Here is a 17,300-nt window from a genome sequence, read left to right on the forward strand (position 1 = left end):
CCTTACTGAGAAGACCTCTCTACCCATGTGTCCTCTGGATAATGACGGGGTAGCCACACCCACGAAGGGGTCATCCCACCTAGCTGGCCTTGGATTTGAACTGGTGGTCTGCAAGGCTGTCTCCTCCACAGAAAGAAGGCAGAGGCTGTGTTTTATTCCCTTGTCACTGCCAGTGCTCATAGCATCTCAGTGGCTTTCAACAAAACGAGTTTGCCTTTGTTGACATGTAATCTTGCCCAATCCCTTCATTTTACAGGAGGCTACAGTCCAGAGGAAAAGTTAGGCGAGGCTAGAGTTACAGGCAGAAGGACCAATTTCTTAACCTCTCAGCTCCAAGTTCACCCTTCAGAACCTGCTCTGCTGAGTCTCTCCTTCACAGAGCAATATAAGCTTTGCCAGTAGAGGGCGCTGAGAGACAAGGCAGGAGGCAGGGGTTCCTCCTTTTAGATCCAGGGTGCAAAGGTGTGCTTCTGCTGGGTTTGTTTGCTGCTGCTTATACTCATAGTCTGTTCAGGGATGCTTTACCCCTGCTATGTACCTAGAGTCCCTAGGTGACTTTGCATCCTTGGCCTGAACCCAGTGATATTCTTGCAGCCCTCCCCACACATACACTGCACAACCCAGCCTTCCCCCCATGCCAGGGCCCAGATTCTTCTGCGCCTTCACCCACCAGCCTCAGCACCCTGGTGTACTGAAGGGTTGTCCCATGCCTGCTAGGTCACTGTGGTCCAGTGCTGGCTTGGGAAACATAGCAAACTTGTCAGTCACCTAGTGGGCTTGCCAGCCACACCCTCTCCATCAAGGTTTGAATCCTGTTTTGGGAATGGCCAACCCCTTTCAAGACTGTCCTTCTTAGGCTCCATCATCCTCAGAGTTTGCATTTTGTCACTACTACTGTCTTGCAGCTTACTAATTCTTCATATTAAACTTCTCTTGTTTAAATCACCCTGTGATTTCTATCTCTTGATTGGACCCAGTGTAATAGATTGTTTAATGGGGTCAAATGATTTGAGTCCCAACTCTTATTCACCAGCTGTGTGATCTTCGATGAGTCACTTAGGCTTGGTGAGCCTCTGTTTCCTCCTCCTTAGGGCTGTTCATGTGCTGTGCCTTTGTGACCTATAATTGAGACTATGTCTCATCCCCTTCACTAGGTGACTAACCTGTTGCAATGGCTGCTATTAGCTTCCTAGCCCCAGTGCCTCCTTCTCCACTCTACCCTACACACTGCCTCCAGCTTGACCTCCTAAAACATAGCTATAGCCTTGTCACTGCACTGCTTCTGTTCCTCTCTCCACTCTCCTCTCCTCCCTCTCCTCCCTTCCCCTCTTTTTCCTCTACCCTCTCTTTTTTAAATTTTTGATTTCCTTCTAGCAAACATTTGATGGCACCTCACCCCCATAGAGCAAAATTGAAATGCGTACATCTGTGCTGTTTGATCTAGGGGGGTACTCACGCTTGTCACAGTTGGGGCCAGTGTATGCAGAGTAGCACTCACAGGTTCCATCACCATCTGGTCCATTGTTGCACACCCCATGCACACAATTGCACACTGCAGATAGAAAATGGGGCATTTTTATTACCTGATAGAGATTGCATCTAATGATTCCAGAAGCCTAATATTTTCAGATAGTCTTTGCTGGGAATCTGTATGACAAGGTGAAGAAAACCATGGGTTTGTAGACCTAGAGACCCTTGTTTGAATCTGGCTTCATCTTTTTTTTATTAGCATCAGTTTTTTTTTTTTTAAAGTATGTAACATGTAGATGATGATACCTCACTTCTAGGATTTCTATAGAGTTATGTGAGATAATATTTATAAAGCATAACTGGCATATCACAGGCTTTGGAGCTTTTATCTCCCTATTTTCAAACTATTTCATATTTGGGTGCCCCAACAAGAGAATTAACTTAATGTTTTATATACACCTGTTGCATTTAAAAAAGAAAACCTGATACTAAGTCGATCACTGTTGGTAGCAAACATTTATGCAAATAAATCCTACTTCCTGAATGATGGAGCAACATGAGGATGAAAAAGAAATCCAGAAGGGCCTAGAATAATTTTGCCATTTTTTCTAGCTTGAAATAGATGAATTTTTAGCCCATTGACAAATCATTTCAGAGGCAACAAATGAAGGGCATTTGAAATAAATAGTCAACTCTTTAGGACCCGGTTTGTGTCTCATTTGAGCCAGATGTACTATCAGGCTGAGCCAATAGCATCCTCTGGGCAGCCCTCTGTGAAGGATTTGGTATGAGTTTTCTACTGCTGCTGTAACAAAAGTACCATGAACTTAGTGGCTAACATGACACATGTTTATCTTATAGTTTTGGAGGTCAGAAGTCTGAAATGTGTCTCATTGAGCTAAAGCCAATGTCTCAACAGGGCTATATTTCTTCTGGAAAGTCCAGAGGAGAATCTCTTCCATTGTTTTTTCCAGCTTCTAGAGCTCATCTCCATTCCTGGGTCATAATCCCCTTTTCCATCTTCAAAGCTGACAAAGAGTTCTTCTCATCCTACCATCTCCACTGGCTCTCTCTTCTGCCTTCCTTTTCCTCTTATAACAATCTATATAATTGTACTAAGCCCACTTGGATGATGGATAACAATTGGTCCATTCAAATGGACAAATTTAAATCGACTGATTTGTAACCTTAATACCATCCACAACCTTACTTCCCTTTTCTTTGTAACCTAACAAATTCACAGGTCCTCAGGATTAGAAGCCATTTGGCAGCCATTATTATTATTTTTAATTATTATTTTTTATTAAATCATAACTTTATACACTAATGCATTTATGGGGTTCAGTGTGCTGTTTCGATATACAATGTGAAATGCTTACATTGAACTAAGTAACACATCCATCACAATTATACTCATTTTTTTTTTTTTTTTCAGTTTTTGGCCAGGGCTGGGTTTGAATCCACCACCTCTGGTATATGGGGCTGGCGCCCTACTCCTTGAGCCACAGGCACTGCCCTACATTCATTTCTTAATAGTTTTGACATGCATCATTGCATTATGTACATTAGGTAAGGTCTCCCCAAATGCGCTCCCTCCTCCCATGGCCTCCCTCCTCTCCCCTCTCTCTCCTCATTCCTTCATCTTTCTGTACTATAGTTATGTTTCAGTAGCTGTTATTCTTCCTACCACACATATGGTCAATGCATGTAAGCCAAATTAACATTAGCCAAAGTGGAACATAATTAAGACATACCTGGTTAAAAATTTAACTAAAAATGCCAGAAAAGCAGGGATTAGTAAAGTTTAAAGTATTCCAAGCATCTGAGAATCAAGTCACTTGTATTCTCTAGGCCTCCCACCTTGCTCTCCTGTTCCTTGTTGCCACTGGTACCATAGTCCTTCTTCGAGTTCTTACCATGTTTTGCCTGGATTATTGCAGTAGCATCTTGCCTTGCCTAGCTAGCTCCAATCTCTCACCTTTTATCCCATCCATTTCAATATATTAACAATGGCATCTGGGTGAACATCCCCCAAATATCTCAACAACTCTCAATTGCCCACCAAATGAAATCTAGATTCCTTAGTTTGGCAAACAAAGATCTCTCTAATCTGACTCTGGCCTTGATAATTTTTTCATTTTCATCTCTCATCCCTTCATTTTATGGATCTTAGATTCTCAGTGTGTGGGATGACTCTGGTTTGCTATTTCCTTTCTGTCCTTCATACCATTTATTGAACACCTACCATGTTTGGGATATCGTGCTAGAGGCTAATCGGTCCAAAGGTAAACAGGACAAAGTCCCTGGCCTCCAAGAGCTCTCAGTCTAAAGGCGGGAGAAGACAGCCAATAGTAATGCAGTGCGATAAACTCAACCACACAACGGACCAATGGGAGCTGACCAGGAAGAAGCGAGGGTTTGGGCTGGCCTAGGAAGACCACTCTAGAGTGGAAGTCGGAAGTCAGAAGTCTCAGGAGAGGCAGCTTGTGCTTTCCACACCGCAGTGCTTTTGCCTCTGCTGTGCTCCCTTGTGTGAGCCACTTGAAATCCTCCTCATCCTTCAACCCAGCTGAAGTTCCAGCTTCTGTGGTTCCATCTCAGCGGTCCTCTGCTCCGGCAATGCTTTATACCATGCCCACTATCTATTGTGTCCTACTCAGACTATTACTTTAGCTGATGCCTGGTATCCAAAGACCACCAGGAACACACCAGTGATCCAACGAATTCGGCAGCAAGGGTGAACCTTCACAGAAGAGGCACTCGTGTTAGCAGGAGACACAGCTATTGAGTTATTTTTCTGATTGTCCATTGTTGTTTAGTCTCTGTTTGGACCTTATTATGCAGTTGTTTAGTTTAGTTTTGTTCCACCATGGATGTGGCCAGTTTTTGTCTGATTGGTGATATTCTGTGAAATTCTTTATGCTCAGCAGGTGACACTCTAGCTGGCAGCAACGAGGCCAATGACCCGCTGACAGCAGTCTGGGCTGCTTTTCTCTTTCTCAATCTGTACATTTTTCTCCCCTATTAGATTGCAACCCCTTGACAGGCCTTCCCTCCACCTTGTATTTTCCCACGACATCTTTTACAGCCCTACAACAATATCAACAACTACTCAAATAGCTTTTAGATAAAGACAGCATCCAACAGGGCTGAGATTAGGGTGAGGGAGTAGGGCACCAGATTGCAAGTGCAGAGTCGAATCCTGCCTTTATTTTGATGTTTCATTCCATATTTTAAAAATATTGTTGTTATGGGTTGAATTTTGTCCCCCCAAAGAATACTTTGGAGTCTTGACCGGGTGTGGTGGCTCACGCCTGTAATCCTTGCACTCTGCAAGGCCGAGGTGGGAAGATCGCTTGAGCTCAAGAGTTGAAGATCAGCCTGCGACAGAGCAAGACCTCAATTCTACTAACGGTAGAAAAAATTAGTTGGGTGTGGTGGTGTATGCCTGTGGTCCTAGTTACTCGGTAAGCTGAGGCAAGAGGATTGTCTGAGCCCAGGAGTTTGACACTGCAGTGGACCATGATGATATCACTGCACTCTGGCCTGGGCAAGAGAGAGAACTTGTCTAAAACAACAACAACAAAAAAGAATCTGTTTGAGTCTTAAGCCCCAATATCTCAGCATGTCCCAATTTGGAAGGAGGGTCATTGCAGAGGTAATTAGTTAAGATGACGCCATACTGGAGTGGGATGTGCCCTTAATCCAATATGACTTGTGTCCTAGTTTCCTTATAAGAAAGAGGGGAAGAGATGGAGATATACCAGGGGAGGGGCCGTGTGAAGACAGAGGCAGAGATTAGAGCCACGATGCCACACTAAGCATCATCTGGAGCTACCAAAGCTGGTAAAGGCAAGGAAGCATCCTCTTCTAGAAGCTTTGAATGGAGTATGGCCCTGCCAACAACTCCATACTTAACTTCTAGCTTCCAGAACTGAGACCATACGTTCTATTCTTTTCATTCAACCAATTGGCAGGCCTTTGTCATAGCATCCCTGGGACACCAACACAATTATTCTTCTTGATTACTAGTTTTTTGATGCCGCCTCCAATTTTGGAGCTGAGAGCCTGCATTGGCCTTTATTAAATACTATTTGCCAGGCCTTTTGCTTAGTGCTTTGCATGCATAATGTAATTTAATGCTCACCACACCCTTCGAGGTAGGAATCATTTTTATTTCGGTATCACGTATGAAAAAATGGAATGGGAGATAATTAATTCAGGTAGTCACTGAAATAAATGAAGAATTAAGTTGGTTTTGTGAGTTTTATCCCCTCTTCAGAAACTCTGTTGCCACTGATTCTTTTTAGCAAAGCACATCATGTTTACTAGGCTGTAGCTATTGGAGCCAGACAGGTCCTGGAGAGAAGTTAAGTTAGTAACGGAGATAACCAGGATGCAGGGAGGGGCATCCTATGGGCTTAAAGGGGAAGATTTAATTCAACTGAATTAAAAAATATTTGCTCAGCGCCTACCTAATAGCAGGCACTGTACTAGGCACTAGGTCTACAAATATGAGTAGCTGACAATATCTAAATCTCAGGAGCTCACAGTGCAATGGAAAGCGAAGCTCTAGGGATACAGGGACGATTCTCGTCCAAAGTGCTGTGGTGCAGCCAGTCAAGGAGTGTGAGGGGCACGAGGGGAGGCGAAGGTCACTCAGTCTCTGCTCCCAGTGCCTATGGTAAGTGCAAGTGTTGTCCTTGCTGTGAGATGCCCACCCCTGGCTGTGCGGTATGAGCATCTCCCTGCGTCCTGTTAGCCAGTGTAGCCTCTGCCCTGGATGAACTGACCTGGCATGGGCAGCTTTTGGAAGCCTCTGGCATCGCATTGCAGGGCTGCCAGCTGCTGCCAGGAATGTGTCCTTGGGAAGGAGATGTGAGTGGCAACGTGTTCCCCAGATGGTCACAAAAAGAGCCCTTGGTGCTTTGTGAATCAACCTCAGCAAATCTCCAGAGACACGTGAAATTCGGGCAGTGTGACTTAAAGTGGTCAAAGCTGGGGCCATTCTCATTGGATGGACAGCGCATGCAGCCCCCTCTGACGCCCCCTGTGGGAACAATTCCTGTGTGCCCGTCATGCCGTGTGGGCTGTGCACACTGCACCAGAGTCCAGCCCACGTTTTCAGTTTCTTGGGGCTGGGAGCCTGGTCTCGTCCGTCTTAGGATCCCTATCATCTGTCTGGGACATAACACATGGTGGATGCTTGGCAGGGGCAGAACAGTGCAGTGCTTGGGGCCCAGGCTCTGAAGACACAGACCTGACGTGATATCCTGCCTCTGCCCCCATCATAGTTGCATGGCCCTGAGCGACCTCCCTGCTTCTTCATCCATAAAATGAGAAACCTCCCTCTGAAAGAGTTGTCTGAGAATCCAAAGAAACCTCTTTGCACATTGCCTGGCACACAGTAGGCCCTCAGCAAATGCTAGCTGTTTTTATTAATGATACATGGTGTGGACTGATTTGCAGGTCATGTTAAAGAAGGTGGGCTTTGCAGTCGCGAGGGCTGGGAGGGAGGCATTGAGATGGCAAGAGGGTTGGCAGCAGAGATGAAAACCTTTGGCTAGTGCAGCTCGACTTCTTCTCTAAAGCAACTTGCAGTCTGGGAGGAGAGCGCTCTGGCAGCCAGCCTCAGCCAACATTAAAAATAAACTGCACTTAATACAGCGCCCTACTTACAGACCAATTTGTCACCGCCCTAGACTAACACCTTGTTGCATGAAACAACACTGACCCCTAGTGGCCAATTGGCTGAAAATGTCTGCAAGTTACTCTCCTTGTCAATGGGAGAGGACCAGCCATCTCTGAGTCATTCATTCATTCATTTGCTCATAATTCAACTTTCTCCTGGATTGTTTTTGTCCTTGTTTAATGTTTATTTCCATTGCTTGAGTGCTTGTGATATACTACTAAATATACTACTAAAAGCTTTGCTGTGTCATCAGCCCCGCGAGGCAGGTATTACTATTCCTATGTTATAGATGAGGAAAGCCTAGGGAGGTTAAATAGCTTGCCTTTGTCACACAGCCACTGGGGCTGGCTTCACACTCAGGCTAGTCTGACCATAGGGCCTGTCCTCTTAATCATTACGTTTTAGAGCTGTGCTAATGTGGTGGCCACTAGTGTGGTCATTTAAATATGAGCGAAGTAGTGTTAACTGAAATTTGAAATTCATTTCTTCAGTCACACTAGTTCCATTTCAGGTGCTCAAAGGCCACATGTGGCTGGTGGCCACTGTGTGGGACAGTGCAGATACAGAGCATTTCCATCATTGCAGAAAGTTCTTTTTTTTTTTTAATCTTGAGGCAGAATCTCACTCTGTTGCCCTGGGTAGAGTGCGTGGCATCATAGCTCACAGCAACCTCAAGTGTTGAAGTGATCCTCTTTCCTCAGCCTCCTGAGTAGCTGAGATGACAGGTGCCCACCATAACACCTGGCTAATTTCTTCTATTTTTAGTAGAGACAGGGTCTCTCTCTTGTTCAGGCTGGTCTTGAACTCCTGAACACAAGCAATCCATCTGCCTTGGCCTCCCGGAGTGCCAGGATAATAGGCATGGGCCACTGAGCCTGGCCACAGCAAGTTCTATTGGAATTGAGAGCTTGGAGTTTAATCTTGGTTTAGGTATCCAATTTTATTACTTCAAAATTTAGGTTTCTAAACCATCTTTTCCCTTTTACTTGCCCTTTCTCCATGGCTCACACAAGTTGGAAGGGAGGATATTTCCTTTATTTGGAAATGTTTGGATTTTCTGTGCACACCTGTGGACATCCGTAACCAATACTTGCTTCTTGGAGTAACACGTTCATTTTCTTTCTAATTTTTCATCCCAAAACAATTACTCAGTTTTCTTGGGAACTAAGCAATGCTGGCTGCCTTCTTTATTCCTTCCCATCCCAATACTTCCGTAAACTATTTTATTTAAATTCTGGTATTATGGTAGGGAAGTTGGAAGGAGACAAAATTGCCTGTCTTTTAACGTAACATCTAACCTTAAAAACACAGAATATCATCATGTGTTTTAAATTTGCTTTTGCTAACAACTATGATTAGGGAACACTAAGGAAATAGTAAGTGTAACAATAATAATTACTAACATTTATTGTACATTGATTATTTTATCGAATCCTCCATCAAGGAGGCAACATTATTTTTATTTTTACCAATGAGGACAAAAAAAGAGAAGGTGGTTTGTTAAGGGATCTAGGTTCTCACAATTAGTAGCCCTGGGTCTAAAACCTGGTCTGAATCTAAAGTCTGGGTTCTAAAACTGTGCTTTTGGGTCAGGACCACATGCCGGAGTGAATTGGATGATGGGTTCACCCATTCATACACTCATACACTCACACGTTTATTCATCCACCCAAGTGTAGGGAGTGCCTGCCATGCACACAGCGTGTAGGAGGGACTGGGAGGAAGAAGTAGTGGTTCTAACTTTCAAAGACCATGTGGATTAGACCAAGGCACTGCTTCTGCTGTTGCGGATGGAATTTATTACAGAGTATGCAAATTTATGGGGATGTGATGTGTGCGTGTGCTGGTTTTCTTGCAAAAAAAAAATTTGAATCATAGCAGTGTCTACCAAATTTAATTTTTTCATAATAGCCAGAACCAAAGTGGTATTGGAGAAAGGCCACCAAGTATATCCCTTCTGTGGTTCTGGCGAACATTGTCCTTAACCCCAGCCAGTCTTTAGGTCTTGCAGACTGCAGACACTGCAGCTGGATCCCTCATCCAGGACTCTTTGCCTGAGGGTTTTGTGTGACCCTCAGGAGCCTGCTCTGCCTGGGCGCTAGCTGGGCGCTGGGGGTGCGGACAGAAGCCACTCTTCCCCTAAGACTCTGGGGTTTAGTTTCCTATCACTGTGGTAACCCATGGCCACAAACTTACATTTCTGGAGGTCAGAAATCCCAAATCACTGTGCTGAAATCAAGGTGTTGGCAGGCGTGTGTTCCTTTTAGGAGGCTCTAGGAAAGAATCTGTGTCCTTCCCTCTTCCAGCCTCTAGAAGCTTCCCCCATGCCTGGGTTTACAGCTCCCTTTCCTTCTTCAAACCAGCAATGGCTGGTTGAGTCTTCCACATGTCATCTCTCTGTCATTACTTACCTATTCCACCTTTAAGGGCCCTTGTGATTACATTGGGCCCACTCAGATATTCCAGGGTTATCTGTTCTTTTAAGGCCAGATAACTAGCAACCTTAATTCTATCTACCCCTTAATTCTCCTTTTGCCAAATTCCACGTCCCAGGGATTTGGTGGACATGTCTTTGGACAGCTGTTATCCTGCCTGCCTCATTGTGCTGCCTTTCCCCTTGGGTGAGATGACACTGAGATGTGTGTTCTGCACCGACTCCCAGAGCCCCCCAGGGTGCAAAGCTCCAGTGGTCCTCAGTGGTACCTGACTGGATAACATGCTCTTCATCTCCCCCCTGCCACTTCCTCATGCCCAGTGTTTCCTGGATCACTGTCCAAATAAACCACTAGTTACTCCAGTCCCTTTCTCAGGGTCCACTTCTGGGGGCAGCCCAAAATAAGAGAGTGGACAAGCCACGGTCAGGTTTGTTTGTTTCATTAGGAGCACCAACCTCAGAGCAATCTCTGACCACCTCAGGCCATCATTTCTCTTCCCAAAAGGAAGGGAAAAATTAGAATTTGTTGGAACCTATGGTGGAAATAGGATCTATGCTGAAACCAAGATCTAGAAAGACCCGAGAGAAAAGCTGGGTAGGTGAGGAATGGGCAGCTCTTGGATCCTGGAGTCTGGGGAGAGGGAATCTGAAGGATGCCAGAGAGCGTTACTGGTGAGTAGCTGACTGCAGGTTCTGGGAACCATAGAAAATGCTGCCTCTCTTTCCAATGATCCCATTTTGTGAGATTTGTTGCTAAGTTTTTGCTTTTGCTGTGTAGACTTGGTTATATAGAGACATTCAATGCTTTCCCTTCAACAAATAGTCTTTCTGGGGACTCACCACCCTTACAAATGCTTTGATCCCACAAAAATCAGGCATACCTGTGGAACAGCTGGGTCCAAACAAGGAGTCATCAGCACAGGTTTCACAGGCAGTTCCACCAAACCCGTCCTGCAAGAGGGGTTGACATTAGACCCGGTGGGAGACGCGTTACCCAGGAAGCCCTCCAAGCCCTTGCAGCTGTCTGGTCTGGTCAGTGTCTGTTTCTGAAATACATCTTCCCTGTGGGCCTCTCCTAAAGCCCCTCCTTTCTGATTTTCCTTTGTTCTTTGCTTTGTGTGTGTGTGTGTGTTATAATGCACAGATTAATCCCGAATCATTTTTTACTAAGGGTCTGATGCTCTCCTGAAGGAAGCTGCTTTGTCAGTCCAAAGATTTAAACAGCAAGTGCCAACATCCCAGTTTCACCCAGGCATGAAAGGAAAACTCAGTTTTGCATTTCTTAAGACAATTGAGCCCAATCCCTTTCAGAAGGATTTCTGTTATTTAATCCCCTAAGGTTTGAGTCTTGCAAAAAGTCACTTTCAGGAGGTAACAAAGAAACTCTCCAATTGGCAGACCCAATGGCTTACAAAGGACACTGAGGATAGCACCCAAGGGTAGTTGATGAATAGGGGTGATTATTAATAGCAACAGTGACAATGTCTTTAGCTCTGTGTGGTGTCACAAAGGATTTTCACATCATGATCTCATTTTACTTTCTCAGCAAATGTTATTACATAGGTACTCTATCAAACCCACTTTACAGGTGACTCTGCTGAAGGCTGAGCAGTTAATTGACTCTCCTGAAGGTCCCTAGATGCTTAAGAGATCATTTTGTTGCAAATTTTATACTTACATTTTTAAAAAATATTTTTAATATTTTTAGTTTTAGAGATAGGGTCTTGCTTTGTGAACCAAGCTGGAGTGCAGTGGCACAGTCATAGCTCACTGTAGCCTCCAGCTCTTGGGCTCAAGTGATCCTCCTGCCTCAGCCTCCCAATACCTGGGACTACAGGTACATGGCACCATGCCTGGATGATTTTGAAATGTTTTTGTAGAGATGGGGTCTCACTACATTGTCCAGGCTGGTCTCAAACTCCTAAGCTCAAGTGATCCTCCTGCCCTGGCCTCTCAAAGTGCTGGGATTTCTGGTGTGAGCCGCTGTGCCTGGCCTGCACACTCTTTTATTATACCTCTGTCTCTTAGAGACTTCACCTAGTGTGTGTGTGTATTTAAGGGAAATCAACAGGTAAAGAAGGGGAAGCAGAATCAGGGGCAAAGAGAACACATTTCTGAACTTACTTGGCAGGAGCAGGTTCCGTTTCCTTCCATGCCTTCAGCACAACTGCCCCTGCCATTGCAAGGGGACGCCGCTCCTCCTGGGCACTCTAGGGGAGCAAACAGCTCAGATTCATTCATTCATGACAGCACACAAACATTCTGCAAGGATGCATTTAAATGCCTACCCTGAGCCAGCTAGTGTGCTAGTTGCCAGGGATAAGAAACAATTACAGACCCTTTTGGTATCATTTAGGGTTTCACTGGGGTGGAGACATGTCAATGAGGGAATCTCAGTGTGGCTATGTGCTGGAACAGAAGGCGTCACACTGTCTACCATTTCCTGAGCATTTACTGTACACTTTTACAGGGGTGTCCAACCTGTGGCCTGCAGTTTGCACGCTGATTTTGTGATGACTTTTCTTGCTTACTTGTGGAGTCAGACAACATGAAAAGTAAGCATAGACTTTTTTCTTTTCTTTTCTTTTTTTGGTGCCAATTGGGTTTTGTTAGTGTTTGTGTATTTAATGTGTGGCCCAAGGTAACTTTTCTTCTTCCAGTGTGTGGCAGAGAAAAAACCAAGGTTGGACATCCCTGCAAAATGATCTCCTTTACATCATCCCCAGTCCTCAGCAGTGGTTGCTATTGACGCTCAAGCAGATGAACTTTACAGAGGTCACGTAATTCACTCAGGGTCTCTTGGTTTCTGAGTTGCAAAGCTGGGAATTTAGCTTAGCCCTGGCATGACTTCATAGCTATGCCTTCTCATTGGTGCAGTAAGACAGAATATTGAGGGGAGGGAGCTACCGCTGCTGCCTTAGGGAATCTGACAGATGTCAGAGGAGGAGTTCTCTAAGCTGGGGTTTTGAAGGCAGAATAGGAGTTGGCCATGCCTAGAAGGGAAGGGTATTTCAGGAAGAAGGAATAGCAAGTACAGAGTCTTGGAGTTATAGAAGGGCCTGGCCTGTTCTGGGAATGATAGACTTTGATGGGGCTGGGACTTGAGAGCTGAGGGGTGAGAGGAGAGGGAGGGCGACGGGATATATAAGGGGATGATTGGAGCCAGTTAATGAAATGCTTGTCAAGGTAAGAAAAGGAATTCAGATTTAACTCAGAAGTTGATTCTGAGCAAGCATGGACTTTGCCCTTCTGGGCTAGGAGACCTGAATTGGAGCTTTTATAAACATTTAGAGTATTAGAGGATTTCACGGTACACTCCGAGAATGCACACTACATACCAAGCATTCTATTTCATGCTGGGGCAGAGGGACAATGCTCAAAATCAAATAGAGAATTTAAAACAATGGCAAGTGACAGACGTTTAAGGTACTACTGTGATGAGGATAAAAAAAAGTATTTCTTTTTATACTTGTGGTGGTTCTATACTTGGAGGGCTCTGGGTTGACATAGGTTTAACGCCCATTTGAGTGAAATCTCTAATGAAACAAGGACTCTGGACCTGCAAGCGGAAGTCATGCACTGCCAGTGAAATGTGTTTAGGTGAAGGAATTGAAGTTAGTCAGGTGGGTGCCTTCCATAAAACTGCTAAAGGAAGCCTGTATTTGCTGTTTATCCCAATGCTCTGAAGTAAAGTCCTATTTTTAGCCCCACTTTCTAGATGAGGAAGTAAGCAGAGAGAAGCAAACACAGTGGAAGGGGTGAGGAAGCTCTCCAGGGCCTCTTCTCTGAGAGTACCAACCCCTCTGCTCCACCCTGAAAGGCCCCGCCTCCTCACAGCATCGCGTTGGGGATAAGGTTTCAACGTTCGAATTTTTGGGGGGTACACAAACATTCAGACCATCACAGCAGCTCTTGGAAAAAGAGCCTTCTAAGCACACAGAGAGGCAGATCTCTGGAAGAGACCCCGGTGGCTCACGTGAGCTACTAGGCTGGCTTTTCAGAAGATCGTTTATAACTAGCAGGTGCTACTGAGGTGAGAGAGTCACGGTGTCCCTCCGTAGATGGTTTTCTCTCTGACTCCTTATGTTTTTTCCCTGTATGCAGAATGTTTGTAAACTACCTTTTGGTCTCAAATGCCTCTTTTGAGTTTGTGGTCTCTTTCTTTTCACAGATGTGGCACAGCCAAGCTCCTCACCCAGGCAGGGGCTCCAGAGTCACTGGCACTGTTCACCATGACCCACCCTCATCAGGCAGCTCTGAATCCCAGGACCATAGCATGGACAACAGACATGTTTGGGAGGTGAGAGAAGGAGCAGGCATACTGAGGCACAGCTAATATTTTTTCATTTTTGTGACAGAGTCTCAGTTGCCCTGGGTGGAGTGCTGTAGCATCATAGCTCACGGCAACCTCAAGTGCTTGGGCTCAAGTGATCCTCTTGTCTCAGCGTCCCAAGTAGCCGGGACTACAGGCACCTGCCACTACACCTGGATAGTTTTTTCTATTTGTAAAAATGGGGGTCTCACTTTGCTCAGGCTGGTCTCGAACTCCTGAACTCAAGCAATCCACCCGCCTCAGCCTCCCAGAGGGCTGGGATTACAGGCATGAGCCACTGCACCCGGCCAGCACAGCTAATATCTCTAAGTCACTTTGAAAAACAAGATGTCGATTAGGGCTGCTCTCACCAAGTCAGCCAGTGGTTATTTGAGATGCCGTGGTGTCATAGGAGGAGCTGGGACATGCAGTCAGAATGTTCTGGGTTTGAATCTCAGCTCAATCCTTTGCTTTCCCTTTAGGAAAGTCCATGCCTGCCTCTGTATGTCTTCCGGGACAGTTTTTGTAGGGACTGGAAATATTAGTTGTTCAATAAATGGTGGCTGCACAACTACAATTTGGGCTCTGCCTCATAAACACAAACAATGTGATCCAATCGTCTGGACCTTCCTATGAATCTGAAATAAAAACAAAGAAATGGCAGATGCTATCATTTAGAGCCTATCTTCTCTGGTTTTCATTCTTTCTGATTGGTGCTATGACAGTTAACAACACTCAGAAAGTAACTTATTGGGCTCCGGTTTGGACAGGGCAGCGTGTGAGGCCCTGGCTATACACAGGTGAACGCACTTAGCCAGTTCCTACTTCCATGGTGCTACCTGTCTAGTGAGGGAAGAGTCAGGGATTAAACAAAAACCAACCAGGTAATGCTGGTTTACAAAATGGGATAAGGGTTGTCACCTGGAGCTCTCATCACTCTACCTACTGGATGTTACCAGTATTTACTCCAAACAACCTAATTCCGAATGGCCGGATTGGTTTAGAGCTGGTCTCAACAGGTGGTAACAGCCAGATCATTAAGGAAGGGCCTTGTTAAAGGTTTGTTCTTTATTTAAAGGGTACCAGGAGGTCAGGATGAAGAGGAGGGAGAGAACTTCAAGCAGCAGGGCCCAGGTAAGCCATTGGAATCTCATCTAAAAATTAGTTGAACCACTTGTTGAAATCAGATCATGTAAGTCCTTAAACTTGGTCTTTTTCATAATTACTTGGGTTGTTCTAGTACGTCTGTTTTTCCGTAAAAGTTTAGAATCAGTTTGTCCATTTGTACTCCCCTCCCCCCAAAATCCTACTAGGATTTTAATTGAAATCACATTGAATTGATGATCCATTTAGGGAGAACCAACACCTGAAAATATTGAATTTTCTAATCATAATCACAGTATTGCTTTCCATTTATTTAGTAGTTTCTTTTCTTTTGTTCCTCAATATTTCACAGATTTCAGCTTACAAATTTTGCACAAGTTTTGTTAGATTCCTACCTGAGTTCTTTATGGCTTTTGGTGCTACTTCTAATGGCTTTTTCACATTTCAATGACTAATCGTTCATTGCTAGTTCATAGAAACGCAATTGATTTTTATATGTTGGCCTCATCTCCTGAGAACTTAATAAACTCATGTATTAGTTCTAATACATTCTTGGACATTCCTGGAAATTTCCTCCATGGGTAATTGTGTTGTCTCAGAATAGAGACAATTTTATTTCTTCCTTTCCAAGCCTTATACATTTTATGTCTTTGTAAATGTTTATCTTCTTGCACTGATTATGATGTATTATCATTATAATACATTATGTCAACCATTCTTTTGAGAATTTTTATGTGTAGGCTCATTAAAAATGTTGGTCTGTAATTTTTTTGTTCTTATATATTTGTCTGGTTTGGCAACCAGGATAGTAATGTTCTCCTATTGAATGAGCTAGGATATGGTCTCTCTTTTTCAATTTCCGGGAAGAGTTTTTGTAAAGTTGGCACAATTTTCTTCCTTTAATGTGTTAGTATTCACCCATGAAGCTACATGGCATGGAATTTTCTTTGTGGAGCAGTTCACTTCAAATTTAACTTTGTGGGTATATGATGGCTTATCTATTTCCTCTTGAATGAACTTGAGTAATTTCTTAAATTTTCAATAAATATGTCTATTTTATCTTTACTGTCAAATGTATTGTCATAAAATTATTTATAATATTCTCTTATTAGCTCTATAATGTCTGCATTTATTAGTCTGTTCTCTCGGAGTAAGGTGCAAAACCCCTCAAAGCCCCTGTGTCCTTACCTGGGCCAGAGGCACCACTGTTAGTCCTCCCCTGCTTTTGGGTTGATTTCCCCATTATAATTTTTTTTTTTTTTTCTGTTTTTGGCTGGGGCTGGGTTTGAACCCGCCACCTCCGGTATATGGGGCCAGCGCCCTACTCCTTTGAGCCACAGGCACTGGCCCCGATTTCCCTCATTATTTTGTGAGCACCTTGGGGGTAGGGACTATCATCTATGTGATTAGGAGCGGTGTCTATCCTATAGGTGATGACAGGCAGCCTGTAATAGGCACTCAATAAATGCTTGATTTTGCCAACCCTAGAGAGAACTTTGAAAAATGGGTAGCAAGCCTATGGGGGTAGGGGGAGCCCTCCTTTTATGGCCTAAATTAACTTTTAACAATTTATGAAAACTGTTTTCTTTTTAAATACACTTTTCAAAGCCAAAGTATACATTTCTTTCTTCTCAAATCATTTTCTGTCACCTTAGGGCCCCCCCCCCTTAAGGAAAAAGATGATACACAATAAAATCGACATTCTCAGCAACCACGCTTGAAAGAGATATTATAGAATTTGCTACAAGGGCACATTTTGATGCCTGGTGAGGCTCAAGTTGCTGATAAGACTATTTTAGGTCATTATCACATTTCCCTTGGGTCACCACTACTCTGGGGGTCTCTTGTGTCCTTATTTTCCTCAGGAGGGAGGGTTAATGATTACAAGCTGTCAGCAAATCATTAGCTGGTCTGTTTCTTTAAAGGAAGATAATAAACTTCCTGCCCAGCAAGAGGCCAGGAACTTCCCTGTAACTTTATCTCCCAAGAAACCCCAGAGGTGCCTATTCTCTGTCACCCCCTTTAGGAACTTGGTGCCCAGTGCTGGGCAGAGAATGGGTCCTGGTGTTCCATTTAGAGCTCTGGTTGGAATTGTCCGCCAGAAATGGAAGTGAAATATGTTCTTAATGTGAACTCGGATTTATTTGTCACTCAGAGCAACCCGCCTAAAAGAATGGTTTCCAATGTGTGTCATCCATTATTTGAAACCTGGGCAAGGAATATGCAGTGAGAAAGAGAAAGGGGTCTGGAGATGCAAATAACGTGATACAAAAAAAAAAAAAAAAAAA

The 17,300-nt window shown here is 44.2% G+C and overlaps 1 protein-coding gene across 3 annotated transcripts in view; it reads right to left on the minus strand.

Annotated features, from left to right (window-relative positions):
• Positions 1-17,300, minus strand: part of STAB2 (stabilin 2) — a 137,278-nt gene that overhangs the window by 107,616 nt on the left and 12,362 nt on the right. For all 3 annotated transcript variants that reach the window (XM_023509399.1, XM_023509400.1, XM_023509398.1), the window contains 3 exons: positions 11,721-11,806; positions 10,478-10,547; positions 1,457-1,552 (listed from right to left, as the gene is read on the minus strand). In XM_023509399.1, the coding sequence (XP_023365167.1) occupies positions 1,457-1,552; positions 10,478-10,547; positions 11,721-11,806 (252 nt within the window). The remainder of the gene's footprint in view (positions 1-1,456; positions 1,553-10,477; positions 10,548-11,720; positions 11,807-17,300) is intronic.

Source organism: Otolemur garnettii, unplaced genomic scaffold (assembly GCF_000181295.1).
Source record: "Otolemur garnettii isolate 467f Iridium unplaced genomic scaffold, OtoGar3 scaffold00007, whole genome shotgun sequence".
NCBI lineage: Eukaryota > Metazoa > Chordata > Mammalia > Primates > Galagidae > Otolemur > Otolemur garnettii.